The following is a 23764-nucleotide window of genomic DNA, read 5'->3' as shown; positions in this document are numbered from 1 at the left end:
AGAGAAATTGAACCAGAAAGAAGGAGAAGACGGAAGAGAGAACAGAGGAAGGAAAAGAACCACGTCAATCCCAGAGCTATGTTAAAAGGCAACAGTGTGGACTAACTGGCAGCAGCTCAGTGTTGGCAGTCTGCTGTGTGGCAGCACCGAGTCGTGGCTGTGGACATGACAGCTTGGTATTAATGACCAAGAACACTGTGTGATTCGAGGCTTTTATCCAACAAATAGCTCACTAAAAAGGTCACAATAACAGTTACCGGCTAACGTATTACTTTCCATCGCAATACCTCATCAACAGATGAGGAGTAAAATGTCACTTTCCTGCTCCAAAGCCTTGAAATGAGTAAGAGATTGAACCTATGAGTTCCCATGCCTGAACACAGGCCAGAGGACAGACAAAAGTCAGCCAAGATGGAGGAACACAAAGTTCCGTAGCGGCAAATAGAGAACAGCTGTTCTGCTGCTGAGAAACAATACATGCACACACATATACTGTATGTGTACTTCAGGAAGAGCCAATTTCAGAGAAACCACAAGCCAGAGACAAATAAGTGGTAATAGTTCCCTTTCTGTTACTTACTGCAAAGAAACAGTGAAGGTCTACTGATTATAGCAGCCATTTCCAATACTGGATATGACTGGATATAACTCCATCATTGAGGTTCACCACCAGGTGGGACACTTAACACTACACCTCAATATCTCCAGTGAAACGCCACAGACACCAATCAACATTTTTTCTGCCCGGTGCTATGAGATTCTGAATGCAGCAAAGCAACTGGGCATGCAATGCAAAAACAACTCCTCCATGCTTCTCACACTCATAAATCAGTGCCCTAAAAATCAATGAGGACCAACATGAAATCTATTCCCTCCTATTTCCTCTTTCTTTAGAGCTGTTAATGAATTGTAAATCTCTAGCCTGCAGCACCCCTGGACTCAAATTCTTCCTTCTCACTTCTGTTTATCTTCACATTTTTGTTGACCTAAGCCTATTTGGGGCTCTGTACATTTTCGCTTGTTTACAGTAATCGTGATGAGCTGAATTTATAGCTCTCGGGCTCAGCTGGTCGTACTGACACTGATAGTTTTTTATGGCACTTATCTGCAGTAGGTGTGATAGCAGCTGAGTGTTTTCTATCCGAGCGACAGTCAATAATTACCCTGATTTCTGAAGGCAAACACTATTTCACTCTGTATCTCTTTGTGCGTATACTATGTCTGTGTATGTTCTGAATATCTGTGTGCTGATAAACACTGATAGAAAATGTATGGATCCGTTCAGAAAATTAACATAAACAGTGGACCCTGGGAAAAACTATGTCTGGCCTCATAAGGCCCTCCCACAGATAGCAAGCCAGCCCATCTCTGTCATACTCCCTGATAATCAGTCCAGAGTTCACCTACCGTTTACTGACTTTTACTGTCGAGCTATTGGCCTTTTTTTCCCTTCTCTGCTACCATTCTGTTTCTCAAAAGATCCCTTCCTCGGAAGCCGAGCCGAGGCTGATTGTGGATTTCTGAGCACAAGGCCTGATTGGGATGTCATATGGAGAAGCTGCCTGCTCTGAGGTGATGGGAAATCACACAATCTACAGCATTTTGTTCCCAACACTTGGATGTCCTTAACAGGAGTCCAGAGAGAGAGAAGAAAACCCCAGCAGCTAAGAAATTGGTGGAGTCTTGACTTAAAAGGAGGGCTCGGATGTCATTTTATTCCCTCTATCGCCCCCAGCTAATCAAAGGTGGAGCTGATTGCAATGACTGGAATGGCTTGATTCACATACAGAACATGGGAAGCCACTTCAACAACTACGGAATTGCTTATTCACTGGATGTTTGTTATGGGACATTTTTTAGGATGTCATTTCCACGGTGTCAGAATGGACATGAATATATGTAATGTGTATATATGTATTTAACATCAATCTTCATTTCTTAGTGGTGAATTTATTTTCAAGCTTAAGGTAACTGGAAGTTGGACATTTGTGTAATATTATTTCTGAGTAAACTTCCATTGACTCACAGTATGAGTAATCGTTTCTACATCATGTATTATCAGTAGTTTAATGACTGGCTCAAGGGTATTGACCCACAAATTAATAGTGGCAAAATGACTGGAAGACATCTCCATTACTGAAGACAGAAAAATGCTGCTGGGGAACTGCACAGGTGAAGAGGATCAGCTGACAAACTTCAGTGACACTGGGCTGCATGAAGTGGAGCAGGTCCTAGTCCCCATATTTGATACGCTGATTCTGGTGCTTGGTGTGGGGGGTCACACCATGGTGATGGTGATCCTGTGTAGGAGGCAGAGGAGAGGACCTCCTCAAAGCTCAATGACAGGCACAGGGACAGACGTCCTCCTGCTGGCTCTGAGCTCTGCAGACCTGATGTTGCTCTTCGTGCTTCCCTTCCACACTGTAGCCATTGCCATGCAGCAATGGCCATTTGGGGACTTCATGTGTCGACTGGTGAGTTTCTTAGGATCGGCCTGCTCCTCAGCCAGCGTCTTCACACTGGGCACGCTGGCTGTGTCGCGCTATCTGACTGTGGTGCAGCCTGCCAGAGCTTACTCCCTCCTCTCTCATCGCCGGGTCTCTATAGCTGCTGCCCTGCTCTGGGTCCCTGCCTGCTGCCTGGCAACTCCCCAGCTGGTTTTTCGCTCTGTGGGAATGCAGCGCCGTGCACCTGATGGCCTAGCTTGCTTCGCTTTCCTGTCCCACAGAGACCAGCTGATCTATGGATTGTTTCACTTCCTCGTGGCCTTCTTGCTTCCACTGGTCACCATTGCAGTGGCGTATGGCAGAATCTACATGTTCCTGTGGCGGAGTCAGCATGGTGGCAGGGCCCCTCAAGTAGAGCGCTACCAGAGTAAGGTGACCCGGACGTCAGCCATGCTGGTGCTGGCTTTTACTCTGTGCTGGCTGCCGTCCTATGGCCTGACACTGGCTTTACTGGTGGATGAAAGCTTAGGGGCCACTGGCTCTTCACCGCGTTATGGCAGCTTCAGTGTGTTTGCACGGCTCATGGCCACCTCTTCCACAGTGATCAACCCAATCCTCTATGTGCTCATGTCCCAAAAGTTCAGACAGGACCTACTGGGGCTGTTCAAGAGGGGAGGACAAAGATCCAGTGGGACTTTTGCTATGGCTGCTGCCTGACAGAATTACTATCAGCACCTAGCCCAATGTAACTGACCAGCTGACACACAACCACTGAGCATATCACGACTACTGAGAATTAAAAAAAACAATTACAGACTCATATGAAGAAAATGGACCACCAAGAAGAAAGTCTACCTAACAAGGCAAAACAACAGCGTACCTCACTCAAAGACTTCACTTCTTAATAACACTCACTTTTTTAGTCTCAAGATCAAACTGTTTGCCCTGGGAGGGGCTGCTCTACAGGGACATTGATACAAACAATCCTGAATCATGTACTCCTTGTAAAAACTGATTAAAGGAATGGAACTTTGGTAAAACATTAACGGTGCCCTTATGTTTTGTTGTGCTGAGGTAAGGTGAATGAAGGTCTATCTGTCTTGCTGGACCTGTTTATATTCATGTACACTGTGTTCTCAAAGCACAGTTAAAAAAGGTTTATTTGTTTCTAGTTTGACTTAAACTTCAGAAAAAATCTTCCTGGTTCTGTTTTGGCGAACTCCAGCTGTTCGGTTTTGTTATTGCGGTGAAACCAGAAAGGACTCTTAACAAATTACAAGCCACATATCAATTATGGGAGGGCGAGGGGGGGGCACTATAGATAAAGAAAAAGAGGATGTAAAGAAATGGCTTACACAATCCTAAGATGGGGGAATACTCACTCTCTACCACGGTCTTGCGGTCAGATCCATCATCACTGATCTGCTGGATGTTGCCAAAGTGGATGTCACTGAAGAAGATACGGTTAGCTCCCTTCCCTCCCCCTCCTCTGTAATCAAAAGTGAGTGCAATAACATTCTTCATGTGGTCAGGGTCCTCAAATGGCTTTATGGGGGCATTCAGGTTGTTTTCATCTGACAGGTGGACGCTCTTTAGTATGGTGCGCTCTGAATAGAGCAGGTAGCCATCGTAGTCACGGCAGCTGCACCCATCTTCAGCCAGCATGCCATGGGCACAAGCACATGTACGCTGCTTGTTGCCACGGTAAAGACAAAGCTGCTGGCAGTCACCGTTGTTGATTTTACACACATTAGTTCCTGCACACAAACATTACAACCACAAAGAGATCAATAAGTACAATTTTAACATCAGATTGAATTCATTATAAATGAAAATACACATCCATGAAAATGTACAACTAATCTAAAAAAACATACAAATACAATTCTTAATTTTTGCATGAAAAGCAAACTTTTTATAGTAAAACCCTCTGTGCTTACCTTGCTGTCTGGCCCTGTTGAAAACCTTGATGTCTTTGAGCTGCACCCCAATACCAGTCCTCAGAGACACAGAATCTGTGGCATTGTCTTTACTTCCTCTTTTTATAGAGCCATTGGCATGTGTCCTGCATGAAAGTAGACAGACAAAGAGCATTAAACAGAGCCTGAAGCTAGAAAATGAGAAAAAATAATAAGACAGTGGTTTAATATCACTCACAAATGATCCATAAATAATCCTCCTGATGGAGGGGGTGTATCTGACCTGTCACTCCAGTAGATGTAGCTCTCAAACACAGACACGGAGAACATGTCCATGTTGTTGTTGGCCAGCACCACTTCCCTGTTCTCTCCTGTCTCCAAGTTGATACGCTCAATCTTATCTGTCCTGGCATCACACCAGTACAACAGACCATCCTATATGCAAACAGAGCAATGATTTCAATGTTGTTGTGATGTAAGGTCAACTGTCTGCACTGGATCAATGTGATATATATACATGAGTGGTTTGTTTAACTGTACCTCATAGTCAATGGAGATACCATTGGGCCAGCTGATACTGGCATTGACCAGGACAGCCCTCTGAGAGCCATCCAGACGAGACCGTTCAATACGGGGATACTGGCCCCACTCTGTCCAGAACAGGTAGCTACACACAAAAATACAGAGTTAACTTCCTCAATAATTAATACAGCAGAAACTGAAGACAACTGCTGTAATAACTAAGCGAGACCCATCATTGTTTCCTCTTACCCTTTCTCAGGGTGGACAGTGATGGCACGAGGTTTGTCCAAGCCCTGGGAGATCACCACGTAACGGAAGGAGCCATTCAGTCTGGCCACTTCGATAACATCAAAGCCCTGGTCTGTCCAGTAGATGTTGCCTGTAGAGGACGGAAGAGAAACAATGATGCTCTGGCAGCTCCTGTACACATGCTGAACTGCACCAACAACTGCTTTTTGACACTACATGATGAAACACAGACAAGGTGGAGCAGATATTATGGAGCATGACAGTGGAAGAGGCAGACAAGGGTCACCTATGGTCATCTGCAGTTCAAAAGATGTCCATGCCACCAACACGTGACCAGAAGTAATCATTCTTTTACACTGCTCAACTGTCTCTTTTGTCTGTATTGGTTTCCACGTGTCTCAGTTATTCTCTCTATTGCTTTCAATTCATTAATCTGATTAATTGATAATGATAATGTTTGAATTCCATGACTGCATTTTATCTGAGGTGTCTCTCACCTGCTATCCAGTCAACAGCTATGCCCTCCACCCTGCCAATGCCATTAGTGACCACATCCTCTCTCCAGGTCTGATCTCTCTTGGCCCTGCTGATGGTGCTCAGGCCCATGTCCACCCAGTAGATAGTGTCATTGTCTGGAAAAACGAGTGATACATATTAGAGCTGGACAGAATTTTTCACACATACACTACATATAGTGGTGAAGTCTTACCAGCATGGAAATCTATGCCCACAGCCAGAGAGGTGCCTGACACTGGTACCAGGGCATCAGACTTGTCTGATGGATCCAAAGGAATACCACGTATACCCTCATGCACAGAGTACAGGAGGAAAGAGCCAACACCTACATAAAAACAATTGCAAGTTTTGACCCTTTAAAAAGTTTGTTCAGCATCACTCTGTTATTATTTTAATTAATTTCTTTGATTCAAATGTGTATGAAATCAAGAATATTTATATGCATAAATGTGCCATACCCTCACAGGACTGCTGCCCTCTACGCAGGCTGTATCCTGCAGTGCACATGCAGGCTCTGGTGGATGGGGAGGTGGGGAGACACAGCTGGGAACAGTCTCCATTGTTATTACTGCAGAGATTGGTGCCTGGAAACACAAAGAGCATGACAACAAATACACAAAAGAAATGAAAGGCTGATTTATGGCAGGTCGCTCAACACTTTTGATAAGTGTCGCTCAACAGAAATTAAAGAGGCATGCAGTGTTTTCAATTTATGCTTCAGCTAAAGGTTTGAGTCGTCTCCATGGTAACCAGCCAGCTGGTTTAGTTACATTATATCATCCTGACCAAGACTAATTAAACAAGGATATTCCATGTTATCTAAAGTTATAGACCAAAATACCAATAAAGAAGTTCAGTGAAAACTACAATCTCCATGGCAACGCCATTGACAGAGCGCAAAAACATATGACGGTGACTGCGACATGACAAAATTCTCCACATTACAAGAAAGGAAAGTGTCAAACAGCACTTCTTTCTGTTCAACATAATTTCTGTCAAGAAACACTTATCAAAAGTGTGGAGCAACCTGCAATGAATCAGCCTTAAAGGAGACATAAACAGAAGTGCTCTAGCTTAGATAAACAGCCTACATGTAGAAAGCAAAACAGATCTTAAATCAGACTAAGACTTCTTTTCTTCACATTTTTTTTGCTACGCAATTTAACCCAAACAAATGCTTATAAAGCTCAGAAAAAAAGATGGCATGTGGCAGCACCTTTTTGCACAGTTTCATTGTAGATTTTCATGTGCATCATGGGAGACGTGCTGTTCCTCAGGACTTTCCAGTTGCCACCATCCTTCTTGTCACAGGTGCCTATCTGGTCAGTTCCTTGGTCTGCCCACCACAATTTTTCTCCTAAAGGACACAACACCAAATAGGATGGTCAACACTCTTCATTAGAACCAGATGCAACACTGAATAAACCTAAACTTCACACAATTCAGGGATGTTATCAAATGTCATGAGTGGACTCTCTATGTGGGATTGAATAGCCTACTATAATAACAATTAAAAAATTATCACCAGCTGGAATGAACAATTTCTGGATACCTACCCATGATAGCCAGAGCAGTAGCCTTGGTCAGCTTGCCTTTGACACCCTCAAGTACCTCCAGTCCAAAGCCGTCCAGCTTGCAGCGGTTGATGGTGCTGTTTCCCGAGCTGATCCAGTAAAGCTGCTCGGTGTCAAAGTCAATGGAGAGACCTGGACAACAGAAGAGAGAGCTTAAGTGTTAGGACCTGTCCTGTCACTAGGGTGTACTGTCTCTCATGCAGTCACACAAAGATTTGCAGTAAATCACTGACCGACGGGGCCTTTCTGGTTGGTAAACAGCACACTGCGGTTGCTACCATCTGTGTTGGCTATGCTGATGTTGTCCCCATCTGTCCAGTAGAGTTTCCTGAGGGATGCAGGCAGAGAAAATCAGCAAAGCTACAACATGGAACATGATTGTGCCTCTCAAACCAGGCAACACAAACCTCAGTGCTCACTGTGTGGCAAAACTGGAGGGGCTTTCTTATTGAAAAGAAGGCCTCATGATGTGTAGAAATCAATTTGTCATTCTGAACTTTCTGCACTGTTGATGAAAAGTAAACTCATGATAATCACCTATAAAGCTCTATTGACAAACTTTGCAATCTTCCTCACATCTCTTATCTCATACAAATGACACACATTCCAGTAATTACTCAAGCCTAGATATCCCTTATGTACACACTAAAGTCGGCATGACTGTATTCAAAAGCTATGCACCTTTTGAATCAGATGAACCGCAAACGGCACTCAAGCTAGATTATTCATCCCCCCTGGGAGATTTTAAAGCTGTATTATCTGATATCTCTGACATCTTATTTCTTTCACTGAATTGTTGGTCGCCTGGCCTAATGGATTTGTTTACCTGTGGTTGGTATGCTGGTTAGATATACGTTCTCAAGTCTCTTTTAAAGTAGAGATCTTGTTTTCAATAGGACAACAAAATACAGCATGAAGTATCTGTTTATGATACCTAACTGTACAGCACTTTAATAGCAATATATAAGAGTTTTGTAAAAAAACGAAAATAACAATGAATAATGCAAAACTAACTAAAACTAAACTGAATTGCAGATAAAATCAGCCTAGTTTAAGTTTTCTTTTCATTTTCTCCCTCCATTTTTACTGTATATTTTTATACTGTCTGTTATGTTGCACCACTGAGGGGTTGCACGAGAATTTCGTTGGAACAGTGATGTTCAAATGACGATAAAGTATTCTGACTCTGATTCTGATTCTGTATTCTGTTCAGTTTGACTTCTTGAGATAACGGGTTAGTACCAGTAGGGAGACCACAAACACAGCACACAAACACTGAGTCCTTCTCAGTGTCAGGCATTATTTAATCCTTTTCAGCTTCTACTAATCAAGGCTTTCCTCCTAATACCTGAAAAACTAAAAATAAGACTAAAACTAAATAAAAACTAAACTAAAACTAGTCAATTCCTCAAAATAAAACTTAAATTAAACTACTTAATCACTTGTTAAACTAACTAAAACTAAACTGAAATAAAAAAGCAAACTGAAAAACTAAATAAAAATAAAAACTAATGGGAAATTTCAAAACTATAATAACCCTGGTCTGCACACGTGCACTCTGCTGACACTAATAACAACACACTGCCAGAGCAGCAGTGTTTTCTCTCTGTAACCTGTTACCTGTTTGACAAACACCTGCACATAAATAAAAACCTGAGTCCTGCTCAGAGGCACATGGACCATTTCTACTGGCAGAATGCATTTATATTATTTATAATTTATATGAGTCTGTATTTATTGATATTTCGATTGTGAATTCATTATTTAGTAACTCAGAATACAATTAGGATGTCCTTTGAACACTGGAAATGATCTATTACGCGAAACGTTTAATGCCAAATTGAAATTATGTGCAGTAACACATAACAAACCCAACGCTCAGGGATTTTCAGCCTCACATGTGAGTGAATGGAAATGACGATAAATAATGTAAAATATAAATGTGTTTCCACTGTGTTTCTTGCTGACAGACAGACTCTTCCTAACTTCAATTTTATCCATAATAAAAGTTAATGGAAGAAAAAACAGAAAGAACATGAAAAGAAAAATCTTTCTAATAAATGAGAAAGTTGTTTCTTCAGAACAACATTTAATACATATTTTTAACTAGATGGTGAAAAAAATTGGGAGTGATACACTTGAGTTTAATCTGTAATCTGTCTCCACTCAGTGATGTATCAGATCAGTCTAACCAGGCTTCACGATGGCAAACCAGAAATTGTTTTGGTTCAAGAAAGGAGAGAGGAGAGAGGAAAGATCAAATAAGGGAAATGAGACTTGTGTTTAAAGGGGAGATCCTCTGCCCCCATTGTCCACTTCCTGTCAATTCAACCGCTTCCACCACACCCTTCACTTGTTTGCTAACATGCCTTTAAATAAAATGTCTAAAACATTTAAACTCCCACATTTGAGTTTGTCCCTCTTCAACTCTCTTTGCCTCCGCCCACTCCTGGACATGTTCTTGGCGGTGTGCTTGTATGCCAGAAAGAGGAGACAGCCTCAGCATATGGATCCGGCATCTGCTTCTCATTTTCACCCCATGCCAACAATGCTCGGATCGGAAACATTCCTCCGCTTAAGTAGGCTAAGTTTTTCAAAGAGAGGAAGGAGTACACAAAAAAACACAAGAAGACAGAGACATTTCTTAAGAAAATATCCTTTCTTCATCCACCTCAAATACTCTAAAGAACACGTATTCCTGCAGGACCACCATAAATACAGATGGTCTGTCTCTGCTCTGCTGGTAATAAGAGAGGCCAGGCACGTTTTGTTTGGAGAGCGGAGGAAGAGGGAGGTAAAGTTTCAGGAGGGAGGACGAGAAGGAAAAATGAAGATTTGCTAAACAAGACAGAAAGCAACGAGATGTAAGATAAACGCTGAAACAGAAATAGCTACAAAAAGTTTCAGAGTCACTGACTGTAAATTATTCATATAGTCTATCCGAGCGCAGGAGCTAGCTTTACACGAAATGGAGCTAGAGAGGGAAAGAGAACGACAGGGGAGATAGACGAAATGAGGAGGGGAGAGAAATTGGAACCACTTCCTGAGTGAAGAAAAAGTAAAGGCCCGAACACACTGAAATCGATTAATGACGTGTCTCATTTGCCGCAGGTCATTTGATGCTCCTATAGCGCACTGCAGGCATCAGAGGTGAAACACTTACACCATAGAACCACAACAGACCTGTCCTGTTGTTCTTTGTATTTGCTGCTGCATTAGTTGGATGTAATAAATTAATGAAAAGGAGAAATGCAGAGGAGGAAAATGAAACTAAAAGCATCTGTTTCCACAGTGAATCATCTTTTGAGTGTTTGATGTTTATTTATTTGTGCTTTAGAACGAAACCATTCTTCTCATTCACTCCACCGCTGGTCCTTCTCTTCGCTTGACTGTCTCTCTCTCACTCCCTTGTGCTCTCAGCTCTTTTGCACTATCTCTCTCTTTTTTCAGCTGCAGAAAATAGCTTTGATTGCTGGGTCCTCATTTGACACTCCAAAATCAAAACACGGTCAGAGTAGGGGTTTCAAGGCAATTTGACGAGCCCCATAACACTTTTAGTGCACGTTTGGCCATTTAAAAAAATAGGTGTACTTCAAAATGTGTGTGTCGGGCGCTTTCAGTGCGTTTAGGCCTTAAGAGGTCAGCAACCATCAATACCAAACTACTCAGTCTTTACTGGCAGCAAACAGAGGGCAACCTGACCGCCAGAGAGCGTGTGTGTGCACTGTGTGTATGTCTTGTAGGTTAAAGGTGAAATCAGGATGTATCATAGCAATTTCTGCAAGCTTCATTTTGAACAAGGGTGACAGCTTTATGCTCTGTGTGTGTGTGTGTGTGTGTGTGTGTGTGTGTGGTGTGTGTGTGTGTGTGTGTGTGTGTGTGTGTGTGTGTGTGTGTGCGTGTGTGTGTGTGTGTGCGTGTGTGTGTCTCTGTGTGTGTGTGTGTGTGTGTGTGTGTGTGTGTGTGTGTGCGTGTGTGTGTCTCTCTGTGTGTGTGTGTGTGTGTGTGTGTGTGTGTGTGTGTGTGTGTGTGTGTGTGTGTGTGTGTGCGTGTCTGTGTGTGTGTGTGTGTGTGTGTGTGTGTGTGTTCAACCAACCCCAGAATTGGATGCAGCACTAAACAGTGTGGTTTGTCCAGGCCCTGGATGACAGCATTTTTGAAAGAGCCGTCCAGTCTGGCAACATTAATCTGTTTCTTATTGGCATCATAGCTGGTCCAGAACAGGTTCCTGGACACCCAGTCCACTGCCAGGCCATGAGCATTGGGCAGATCTGAAGATCAATAAACATACACACAGGACTCATAATTTTCTTAGTAATTGTATTTAAGAATGTGAAATTAAAATGCTGATAAATCAGAGAGAGAAATACACTGAAAATGACCCTTTGCGAATCCCCTTCCCCTTAGTTATTGTTGTATGTCCAGCTTTCAACTCAGCACTAAAAATTCATAGTGACTAGATAAAAGCAGACTTCTCATTTTGCTGGCAGATTTGGTCAGCTGTTGCTAGCTAGTTAATTAATGCTAACTCCCTGAGATGGTTGACAACTTCATCTCCAGTTGACTTTTAATGTTTTCCACTTTACTTGTTTTAAAATAAAAAAACACCACCTGCCAAACTCTTTGGGGAACATGGTATCACTCTTCCATGCACACCACTTAGGCATGTGCTTAGTTACAGTTGCTACGCTATTATTGGATAATCACTGTTTGGGGGAGGGGTATAGCAAACAAAATTGTACATGCCTCTGCAAACTAAACCACAAGAACACAACAAAAGCACAAGCAAGTTTGTTCCATGAATGTAGTTGGGGCTCATTTTTACGTCTTTTTTCCCCCCAAAACAGATCTGGGAATTTATAGAAAACAGATGAGAAAATCTGAATTGAAAATGAAAATTTAGAAGAAGTACCTATATTATTCATGTATTGTTTTATGAATTACTTTGAAGGGTCACAAGAAATCAGTTGGATTACTCTGATCTTTTAAAATAAAATAGTAAAAAAAATAATATAAATATTTTTAAAATAATTTAAGAACTGTGACTAAATCTGGTGAAAATCAACTATAAAAGGAAGACAAAACAGAAGACAATCAGTCTTAAGTATGTACTGCATATGTTTTCTACTGTGTTGCCTCCGTACCAGCAGAGACCACAGTCTCAACTCCAGTGCCATTAATGAAAGCTCTCTTGATGGTCTGGGTCCGGACATCTGACCAGTAGATTCGGTGCTCCATAGCATCATAGTCCACCACAGTCACGTTGTCAATGTCTGGCACAGTGAAGGAGATGATGTAGTTGTAGTATGGGTTGTCAATGTCCACTCCCCGAATCTCAATCTGGCGAGCGTAGAGCAGGAACTGACGCGACTCTGCAGAAAAAAAAAAAAAGGTGGTGGTTGTTGACATCCATCCTTCAGTGATTCTGCAGAGCTTCAGCATTCAATAAGAGTAATCAGTAGTTAAACGCAGCTTCAACTCAAAAAATCAAATGCATGAGTGCACACTAACAGCAGAGTTAGGGATAGGTGTTTGTAGCATGGATTGGTGCCTCTGCGCATTATTCCTGCCTCTTGAACAGACAGTTAATCCAATTGCATCTTTGACTCTAATGATTGTGTCTGGCTGGTTAACCCAATTGCACAGCTGTACAGCACAGTGTAAGTGAATTCAGTCTGTGTAGATACATTTCAATTGCATTGGTCTCAACAGTCCTATCATCATTTAACTGAGGGCGGCTTAAATGATAGACAGAAAGAGAGGAGAAAGAGGGGGGAGTAATGACAGTGTCAGGCTGTATCGGCCAGGCCAGACTAGGTGGTGGACTTGGAGGGTTGTGGCTGATGCCTGCATCGGACAGAAAGGGGCTCTCCATTCCATTACCCCTGAAGATAATAGAAAGTGCTGCCCTGAATACTAAACTCACACACTGAATAAACAGCCCGCTCTCACTTTTCATGGACAGACACTTCAATGCGTACCAAGGCTGTCACAGCAATAGCACCTCAAAGTGAAAATAAGTCTAGATTGTTTAATCCTTTCCCTCTCTTTTTCTCTCTCTCAGTCTCTCTCTCTCTCTCAATCACACACACACACACACACACACACACACACACACACACACACACACACACACACACACACACACACACACACACACACACACACACACACACACACACACACACACACACACACACACACACACACACATATAAGTACATGTGCACTGACAATTCTGACTTTGTTATGTACCTCCCTCCCACACACACACAAATAAACAATTCTGCAAGGACAGGGATTACACGCTGCATTCAATGACAGTTTTGCCAAGACAAGCAGAGGGGAAATTATCTGCAAGCTCAAAGAGAAGTCAAAGTCTGTGAACTGCATTTATGTACGGTTGCTCACGCTTACCATAGCAAGTGCGTTTGTCAGGGCCGAGCTTCATGAGGTGTGGGCAGGCACACGAGAAAGTCTGGTTGTAGTTGATGAGACATAGATGAGAGCAGGGCTTCTTACCATCTTTATCAGCACAAGGGTTTGGAGCTGCAGAAGAAATTAAAGGCAAGCGAAAGAGTAGTGAGTATGCAGAAATGATTACAATTTTGTACATTTCATAAACCATTGTATAATCTTTTTAATTTATCACAAGGTTTTTTACTCTTATAAGGAACATGCTAGCTGTGAATGAATTAACTAATTGCTCCTATATCTACAGCAAAATGAGGGAGAAATGGTGTTCATCCCTCCGTCAGAGACTGATTGACTCACGCTTTAAGAAACTGCCCGCTATAAGCTTTTCTGTGCCTAACTTTCAGGACTACAGCTTTAAGTGTATCTGTGCTCTTTTGTGTTTCTCACCTTGTGGCTGTCTGGATGGATGGTAGACCTGTAGGTCAAAAGGTTGCGTGTTGGTTCTCTGGACCACAGTGACGTTACTCCCAGTCCATTTGTTTGCCTTAGCCAGCGTGTTTGTCCTCCAGTCCGTCCAGTAAACCTCTCCACCGTACATGGTGACAGCGAAGGGATGTGACAGATACTCATGGCCTCTAAGAACCTCGATCAGCCCAGAACCATCATACTTGGCTGAATAAATGGCATCAGACCTGCATATAAAAAACATTTCAGGTATATTTCTGGGTGTGACTGATACATACAGCATGTGCACCCAACAAAGGTGTTTCTTTGAGTGTGTTCATGTGTGTGACTTCAGTTTTACCTGGCATCAATCCAGAGGATGCGACGCTCTAAGTAATCGACAGTGAGTCCATTTGGCCAGCCTCCATTGCCAGTTTCCTTATGGATGGTCTTCCTGCCTTCCCCACTCATAGATGCAGCTTCAATCCTTGGCAAGCTGGCATCCCAGTCGGTCCAGAAGAGGATCCTGCAGTGTCATGCCAAAACACAGGGGTGCAGTCAGAAATGTAATCCTATACTGTCATTAAAGGCGTAGTAAGACAGGAATGTGAAGACAGCAGTGCAATTATAAAAACATTACACTTTTTTAGTCATAATTTGTTGTAAACATGCTCCATTTGACAAAGCAGCAGCAGGTACTATAAAGCAATGCTGTCTAACCCATCCCGGGGGTCCAGGGCAATAGCCCGAGGATGCTCCACCTCCCCGGCCAGCAGTGTGGTCCTCATGGTGCCGTCTAACTTGGCCACCTCGATCTGATCCAAGTTGCTTTCCACCCAGTAAATGTTTCCTGCAATCCAGTCCACTGCCAGACCCTCAGGCGTAGCCAGGCCATACTGGATTACCACATCAAAGCTGGTTAAAGCTACAAGAACGGATGAAAAACACAGGAGAGGCCGTCAACATATTGTTTTGTTTTGTATGTTTGTCTATCTATCTATCTGTCTATCTATCTGTCTATCTATCATTGTGACAAAGAAAAAATGTGCTTGAGGTTGACAGGATTGTTGTTGTATTATCCATTTTTGTTTCAAACTGCTGGAGAATTCTGATCTAATATTTTATCTCGCTGCTCATTAAAATACACATTCCCGCTGAGCACCCCAGTTTCTTAATGAATTCGCAAAGTATTTCAGTGTGTGCGGATAAAGGCTACAAAGGCTGGGATTATCGCTGATGGCAACATTTTAGACTTGTACTGTAACCCGAAGCATATTTACAAATTATGTTAATGTGACCAAGCTGTTTGGATTCAAAGCTAACATTACATTACAAACTGTAATGCCTTTAATCAAATGGTTAGATGCTATGTTTGGGAGAAAACATCTTGTCAGTACAATGAATGAAAACATAAATAAATACAGTAGTGGCTCAGCAGGGGGTGTGACACTACAATTACAGAACAGGGCTGAAAGGAAACTAAATATGAGGTTTTCTTGCAGGGTTAAAGAGAGACATTTTCTAGCCCCAGCTTCTTTCTAACCCTCTCATTCTCCAGTGGGTCCCTGGAGAGTCTCAACTTATTTGAGATGAGTCATTATCCTTTCTGGAGCAATTAAAACACACACTTACAGTATAAAGCCTAAGGAGCATGGTACACAACAACCACATGCACAAATACATATACATAAATGCTATACTAAACAAGTATTACTCATCCACATGATTTGCTCATTATTATTGCTGCAGTGATGATACAGCCTTGTTTGCCATGCACACTCATCCTGATTGGGCAAGTATGATTTTCTGTTCACAAGATGCCACAGCAACACCAGTACACACAGTACATGCCACACACTAGAGTTGCAACGATTAGCTGATTGACAGAAAATGAATAACCAACTTAATCACTGCTCTGTCTGTCTTTCTTTTTTTCTTTCCTTTTTCTTTCTTTCTTTTTTCTGGTTACTTTAGTGCTAACTTTAGTCCAAATTTTTGGGTTGTGGACTGTTGGTTAGACAAAACAAGAAATTTTAGATTGCATCATCTTGGGCTTGAGGTGGTGACATTTCTTTCAGACCAAACAACTAAAACTAAAAGCACAAGTTATTTACCACAACAGACCTACAATATAATTGCAAACTGTACAATACTGTATTTAAAGATTCAAACTTCATGACTCATAAAATGCCCTCTAATTCAGTAAAAACCCAATGCCTTCTCTTGGCGCTTAGTCCTTACTTTTTCTGACAGACTTTTTTTTTTTTTACATGAAGTCCATACACAACATCACACATGCACAAATGTAATATAACCCTACATCAAACAAACAGCAAATGGCACAAAAAAAAGTCTTTCAAGCATATTAAGTGTTGCGAACGCTCACCCCCATTCTCTGACAGCTTCCCTCGATAGATCTTATCCTCCACTACATCAGTCCAATAGAGGGCGTTCTGGCTAAGATGGAAGTCCAAGGCGATGGTGTTTCTCAGGCCTGGTACCAACACACTGAACTCGCCCTTGTTCAGATCAATGCGGCGGATCTCATGGCGGTTTGAGAAAATGATAAAGGGTTTGAAAGGATCTGTGGAAATGGAGAGGGAATATCACAGACCAGATGTTAAAGTGTTAAAACCTTTTGATTATAATTCAGAATATTGCAGAACAGTCCTGCTTCCCAGCATGGAAAACACTGCAGCCATGTTTCACTGCAGTGTGCAGTGTCCAATGAAAAAGCGGGCTCTAATCCTGGGTAATTAAAAAGTTGTGTAAATAAGACAGGAGTTATCTGTACCTAACAGGCAGCCAGACAGGCAACAGGATAAATGGTGGGGTGGTGGAGGTTAGTCTCTAAGACCTGGCAGTGAAGAGCGGAATCATAAATTTGTGATTCCTCATTGGCTAGTTGCTGTAGGGAGAGAACTATGGGAACTACGTTGATGATAAAATTCAAAGCTGATTTAATGTGAATGAGCAGTTTTCGTTTTCCACATCTTGCCCTTTCACTGACTTTAATACAGTTCTTTTTCTACTTAAATATTTCACATTCGTTCACATAAAATAATAACGACAGCTAGATCATTTTTTATGTTTACTTAGTGAAACTTTTTCCCCCAACAGCCTTTAAGCTCTTCCTCCCTTCCCTCCTGTCTCCACTGCTCTTTTGTGTATCACACACCAAGTATCATATTTTGGCAAAGACAGTCTTCTCTAACCACACAGTTTCCTGCTTGGGCAGCCTATCCTTTGCTTGATCCCAAACCCACACCACTATTCTGGCCTCTGCAGTCTTGACACAGCCCAGAACCCAGTCACTTCTTTAGCTTCCTCCCTTTCTGTGCAGTTTTCATCAACCAAATAGTTCATTGATGTTTTTTTAACTTCCCCTGACCCTCACTATCCCCACCAAGTTGCCCTTACCCGTGCTCTTGCAGTTCTCCATATCAGGCTCCAGTTCCCAGCCCTCGTAACATGAGCATTTCACACTGAACTTGTCCTGTTCGCAGCGCTGACTGCACTTAAGGTGTTTGGCACAGAAGCTCTGGATCTGACAGGTCTTGTTATCGGGGCCTAACTCCATGCCCAGTGGACAGGAACAGATCACACCCTCGCCAGGGGCTACTGTACAGTTATGGCTGCAGTCACCATTGTCCAATGAGCACAGATCTGTAAAAAAGAGAAAACCAAGAGATGAGTGACTCAAGGGCTAGCTACACTGAAGCCATGATTTTAGATCCAGAGTTCTACTTGCTGTTTTGGCACTCCCTGTACTGAAATGCAGCCTGTTGTTTCTTACCGCAGAGTTTCTCATCAGAGCCATCTGGGCAGTCATCAGTGCCATCACAAAGTTTTTCTGCAGGCAGGCAGATGGTGGAGTCGTTGGCACACATATGATGAGAGAGCTTACACACCAGCGCCTCACAGTTCTCTTCGTCAGAGTTGTCCTCACAGTCACTGTCTCCATCACACATCCAGGCTTTGCTGATACAACGTGCTACAGATACAGGACAGGATTAACTTTGAAGTTAAATGCTTAACCCGACTTTATGTACTTTACATATTTCTGAATTTTAAGTATCGTGGTCTCCTCACCAGAGTCCCTGCAGCCAAACTTGACTGCTGGGTCGCACATGTGCGTGACACCCTCACAGTTCTTTTCATCACTCAAGTCCATGCAGTCAGTGTCCCCATCACAGCGCCAACGCAAGGGGATGCACAGGCCATCCATCCGACACTGAAACTCATCTGTATGACAACCTCCAGGCGGACGAGTGGCTGCGGAAAAGAGAGACAATATATGGCTCTAAACTGACATCGTTCTCAATCGTCTCCCGCATTAATCAAATCAGGACACACAGCCTTGAGCACAGACAATGTGCAACCTCAAAGGATGGTGAAAACAATAACTAATGAGTTGTCTGTTTAAAAACCGGATGGCAACCAGTCTTAGCAACAGGAAAGGCTGAACAGATTCAAGTATGCATTCAGAGGGTAATGACTTTAGTATGAATCACTTTTGTTATTGTCTCAGAGTTGCTCTTCACACAAGAACACTAACATAAAACATAATAACCAATAGATAATAATAAGTCGGTATATACACGGTTCATGTTTACATTTAAAGTGAACAGTTATTATTTCAGTCTCTTTAAACTACTATTGAGAATTATGAGGTGTCTGATGATATCCATTAGACTGGTGCTGCAGCCAGTCTGACAGATAGGGACCAGGGACCTGTTACATATACTGACTAAAATGTAAATACTCACTATGATTTCAGTGCCTAGTGCATTTGAGGGAATAAATGACAGAACAATGCGGAGATGCAACCACCCACCTGAGATAATAACAACCACCTGTCACAGATGTGTACCATAAATACCAGTGGCAATTTGTTTGTGTTTAATGTTAGCTTTTAATATCGACTAGTTACTAAAAATGTATACCAATGCCTTCTCTTTGGTGACTGTGGCCTGTATCTCCTTTAATCAAGAGCACTTAGTGCATCATATGCAACCTCTTTAAGCATTTTCATGTCCAGGTGTGCATTTCACACCCACGGCGCACTTAGAACAGGGTGGGATCGGGAGAAATCCTTGATCATACATTATTAGTGATAGTGTTTGATACCATCAGTAGTCAGTCCCATCAGCTGCAGCTACTTTCATAGTTACTCATTAAAGAATTGGCACCACATGGGGCAAGTGGCAGGAACTGTAGCCCTCTGGTTGAGGCACAGTGTGGGTGGAAGATAAAGATATGTTTATTCATACCCCCAAAGCATCCAATTTCTTGGAGGAAGTCCTTTTCTTCCCTGATTTTATCCAGTTACAGAAAGTAATCTAACCATTAATACTGTAACTACAATTGAAATGAGTTTTTTTTTTCTGGGATTATTGCAACACAAGACCATATCAAGTAGTGTGTTTATAGATTTCATTGACATTGTGTTAAAGGGTATGGCATAAAGTCAACAATGAGGGAAAACCAGCCTGTGCAAAAGTCTGTAAGACTTAGTAGTAACAAGCTATATTTTACTACTGCTATAATATGACTTTTGCCATACTGACATAGGAAAAGATGATTTCTGACAACCAATTATCTGCTACAAGAGCACCTTGAAGTGTATCCTATCTGTTAGTAGGTGTTTGAAACCCCACCTGACACTGTAAAGACACTGACCCTGATTGGTGCAGTTTGCGTGGGTTTCGTCACTGTGGTCCCCACAGTCATTATCTCCATCACAGGTCCAGTAATCTGGGATGCAGCGGCCGCTGTTACACTTGAACTGAGCACTGGAGCATGAGTGACTACAGCCCGCCTCATCACTGTTGTCCCCGCAGTCATTATCTGAAAAACAAACACTGTCAAACAACACCCGCTCTCTCACATTATGAGGCGGCCACTTCCTCAAAGGGGAAAAAATTGTAAAAAAAATAGTAACAGTGATTGCTTTTCTTTTTCTACAATTAACAGACCGACAGTAAAAAAACATACAGAATACGAATGAAAGAGAACATGAAAGATAGAGTTTTAATAATGACAGAAACTGCATAGATCAGACCATGCACCAGGAGAGAATGTACCCAGCACTGATACATTGAGCTTGGCAGCAAGAATCATAAGCACTTTTATATCCATATACTGTACTAATGTAAAAATGCAACCTAATATATAACTTTTAGCACTCTAGCAGTTAATTTCATAGCCATTAAGAAAAGAAAATTAAGTTTTTATCACTTAACCTGGCATCCTCCTAAATCTATACTGAATTAAACAGAGCTGCATTGATTTGATTGCAAACACAACAACTACATATTTAATTTCCATGTATTTGGTGGATGTAGTGGTGCATTTGCAATTTGTAAAATCGGATTTAGCTCCAAACCTGTGTGCAGCAGACTAAATTAGTGGCAGCATTATTGGCCTCAGCTTGTGGCCATGTTCAATTAGCAGAAAAGCAGCCCTAACTGTTTCTGAGCCTGCCTGGCCAATCCTAGAGCTAGGCTAGCGTCATTGCTGTTGTGGTGCATGTTGATCTATGCACTAACCGGTCAGGTTTGGACAATTCAATTCATCAGAGCCGTCACCACAATCCTTTTCTGAAAGACAGAACCAATGGAAGACAGCAGAGTGGGCGAATAGCACAACAGAACAACAAAACCAACACAGAACAACAAAACCAACAACACAGAACAACAAAAGACAGGAAAGCATGGTAAAAACACAGAACCAGGAGCATATGCCAACAAGAGGCTGGTGGCTTAACATGCACAGCAAACTGTGACAACAGGGCGCCAGGAGTTGTCACTGTACATAGGCACACTGGAGAAGAGGATGAGAGAATGAAGAACAGAAACTAACCATTATCACAGCGCCAGTTGATGTTGATGCAGCGTCCGTTGTTGCAGGTGAACTGGGTGAGGGGGAAACATGTGGGGTAGGCTGTGGACAGAACAAAGAGTTGAGCCATGTTTCTTATCTCTCTTAAAAACTGTACTCTGAATGCCAAAATGAGCTGTACGAAGAGCTACAAATGCAAATCAATCATGGTAAGTGGACCAACCACAGGATGCAGGCTCATCTGACCGATCACCGCAGTCATCGTCCAGGTCACATGTCCAAGAAATAGGGATGCAGCGCCCACTAGCACACGAGTACTGATTAGGCGGGCAGGTGCGCGCTGAAAGAATACATATGGGGGAGAACATGTCAAGAGGGTTGGAAAAAAGTAAGGGCTACAACCCATATGTGAACAACAAAAAGCCCCAGTCAGACCTTTAGTTTACTTGTATGTCTGTGTACCTGAACAGGTGGTGTTGGATTCATCCTCATCGTTCCCACAGTCATTGTCCCCATCACATAGCCAGCGCAGGGGGATGCAGCGGTTGTTCTGGCACTTGAATCTGTCGGTGGGGCAGGTGTGCTGGTCTGGAGAGAAGAAAGAACACATTGAAAGGCAAGACGAAAACAGAGGGAAATGAGAACCTACGTGGGGAGAGGCTGACGAGGAATGGAAAGGTGATGGGAGTGGAGAGATGTGAGGTGAAAAGAGGGGCCAAATATTCTAGCTCAGTGATTGGTCTAACAATTGTACTTCAAGCATAAAACTCCTTAACATAAAATAAAAGAATTGTCATTTCATTACCTTTTATTACACACAACAGTTATTAAACATACTTATCACAACATAATAATGTAAAAATTAGTTGTTTGTCATTTAAATATTTTAGAAATAAAAATGTGCCTATGCTTAGCCACATAGGGTGATGTTACGTTACATCTGACATTACATGAACTGATAATGTTGACCTTAACTAAACAGTAAACATTTTGATGCAGTTGGATTTGGACTCTAACATTAAGCTAACATTAGTAGTCTGTCATGATTAAAGCAGAATGAGTGGAATTTGGAAGAGCTAACAGTACGGTTGGGTATGCATCATATTTTAATGGAAATGGTTCAAATATAACTGGATTTCGGTACCAACACCCAACGGTATGTTTTTTCAGTACTTTACTCGTTTTGTAATAACAAAGTATTATTAATTTGTTATTATTTATTATTAGCCATAGAGCCATATGACTAGCATGCTTTGCCAACAGTATGTCAGCTGTGTGACTTTATTTCGATGCATGAGTGTGTGGCAGCAGTGTAGTGGTACGAATACAACAGATCGTACTCAATGTCAATGTCTTCGCAATGCCTTAGCTGTGAGGAAGATGCCCGAGGAACTCTAGTTTGTGCTAGATACTGCTGTCAAAGTTGTCAATTATATCAAAGCTCTACCTGTGAACTCAAGTCAGTGTTCAGTGTGCTCTGCAACAATCATGTTCAACTTCTGTTATATACAGAAGTTAGGTGGCTTTCAAAAGGGAAAATGCTCACAAGGCTCTTCGACCTGCACTGTGAAGTGAGGATTTTTTTAAAGAGCAATACTAATCCACTAACCTGTTCTATGACCCACAGTGGATAGAAAAATTAACCTATCAAGCAGACATATTTTCACGTCTGAATGAGCTGAACACGGAAGGGAGCCAGTGGGACAGTTTCTGACGTGCATGACAAAGTCACTGCAATAAAAAAAAAGCTGCGGCTGTTTGCCATCACGGTCAAGGCTGGGGATGTCTCTGCTTTTCCAGTTTTGGAGACCTATCTGGAGCTGGGTCCACCTGACACTTCATTTCAAGATGCATTAGCTCAGCACCTCTTATCCATGGCAGACCAGTTAACAGAGTACTTCCCAGTCGAGGCTAGGGCCGAGAAGATAAGAGACTCCTTTTCAGAAATGCCAGATGATCTGACAGGTGCTGAACAGGGGAAGCTGCTTGAATTATCATTGGACAGCACTCTGGTTTTAGAACTGAAAAAAACATCACTTCTTAACTTCTGGATCCAACAAAAGCTTGAGTATTGAAAGCTGCGCAACTTTTGTCACAATCTATCGTTGTGAGAAAAGCTTTTCTGCTTTCACTGCCACGAAGACCACAACCGCAGTACAGAAACTGAATGGATGCAGAGCCAGACCTGTGGCTTATGCTGACTGCACTCACACCTGACTTTCCAAGACAATGCTAATCCGTCTCGATAAAATGGAATATATATTATTATTAGTAGTAGTATTATTAGTAGCACTTGTAGCCTGGAATGGGCTTACATAGGCAAGGTGGCTCTTTCAATGTTACATTGTTGGTATCTGCAGTGGGAAGTGGTACTTGGGAAATTTGGTTTGGTACATAGTGGTACATGGTCTGAAAGTTTGGGAACCTCTGTTCTAGCTGTTTTGGACGGGGTTTTGTTTTGTCTGGAAGGGAAATATGTCTGCACTTTGACCACAGACAGACGGACAGACAAGCAGACAGAGAGCTTTTCCAGATCCACAGACATTGCTACATTCCTCCTTGCACGCACGCACGCACACACACACTCACACAACACTAGCATATACACAGAATTGGTGGGTTATAAACATACAGTCGCTGCACTCAGACTCTGCTCTCATTTCATTCTGGCATCACCAGACTGTCAAGTTCAGACCACCGGAGGTCATCTGACTCCATACTAACAAGAAGGGCAGCTGTTTCGAAACTATGTTTGATGAGGTGTGTGTGTGTGTGTGTGTGTGTGTGTGTGTGTGTGTGTGTGTGTGTGTGTGTGTGTGTGTGTGTGTGTGTG

The 23764-nt window shown here is 42.3% G+C and overlaps 2 protein-coding genes across 2 annotated transcripts in view; one reads left to right on the top strand and one right to left on the bottom strand.

Annotated features, from left to right (window-relative positions):
• Positions 1-23764, bottom strand: part of LOC133977539 (low-density lipoprotein receptor-related protein 1-like) — a 99904-nt gene that overhangs the window by 18661 nt on the left and 57479 nt on the right. Inside the window, exons 17-41 of the mRNA XM_062415728.1 lie at positions 21394-21519; positions 21155-21271; positions 20953-21033; positions 19771-19938; positions 18181-18363; positions 17885-18082; positions 17509-17754; positions 16475-16672; positions 14809-15013; positions 14450-14614; positions 14092-14336; positions 13645-13776; positions 12372-12599; positions 11324-11498; positions 7461-7555; positions 7210-7359; positions 6870-7010; positions 6112-6237; positions 5847-5978; positions 5635-5769; positions 5138-5267; positions 4907-5033; positions 4650-4801; positions 4388-4512; positions 3830-4204 (exon numbers count right to left, since the gene is read on the bottom strand). Coding sequence (XP_062271712.1) covers positions 3830-4204; positions 4388-4512; positions 4650-4801; positions 4907-5033; positions 5138-5267; positions 5635-5769; positions 5847-5978; positions 6112-6237; positions 6870-7010; positions 7210-7359; positions 7461-7555; positions 11324-11498; positions 12372-12599; positions 13645-13776; positions 14092-14336; positions 14450-14614; positions 14809-15013; positions 16475-16672; positions 17509-17754; positions 17885-18082; positions 18181-18363; positions 19771-19938; positions 20953-21033; positions 21155-21271; positions 21394-21519 — 4155 coding nt within the window. The remainder of the gene's footprint in view (positions 1-3829; positions 4205-4387; positions 4513-4649; positions 4802-4906; positions 5034-5137; positions 5268-5634; positions 5770-5846; positions 5979-6111; positions 6238-6869; positions 7011-7209; positions 7360-7460; positions 7556-11323; positions 11499-12371; positions 12600-13644; positions 13777-14091; positions 14337-14449; positions 14615-14808; positions 15014-16474; positions 16673-17508; positions 17755-17884; positions 18083-18180; positions 18364-19770; positions 19939-20952; positions 21034-21154; positions 21272-21393; positions 21520-23764) is intronic.
• Positions 1431-3409, top strand: LOC133977537 (galanin receptor type 2-like). The gene has a single exon (XM_062415726.1). It carries the CDS (start codon positions 2151-2153, stop codon positions 3162-3164), a length of 1014 nt encoding a protein of 337 aa, XP_062271710.1. The 5' UTR covers positions 1431-2150; the 3' UTR covers positions 3165-3409.

The sequence above is a fragment of the Scomber scombrus genome, chromosome 3, assembly GCF_963691925.1.
Source record: "Scomber scombrus chromosome 3, fScoSco1.1, whole genome shotgun sequence".
NCBI lineage: Eukaryota > Metazoa > Chordata > Actinopteri > Scombriformes > Scombridae > Scomber > Scomber scombrus.
This window is presented reverse-complemented; position numbering and strand designations above follow the sequence as displayed.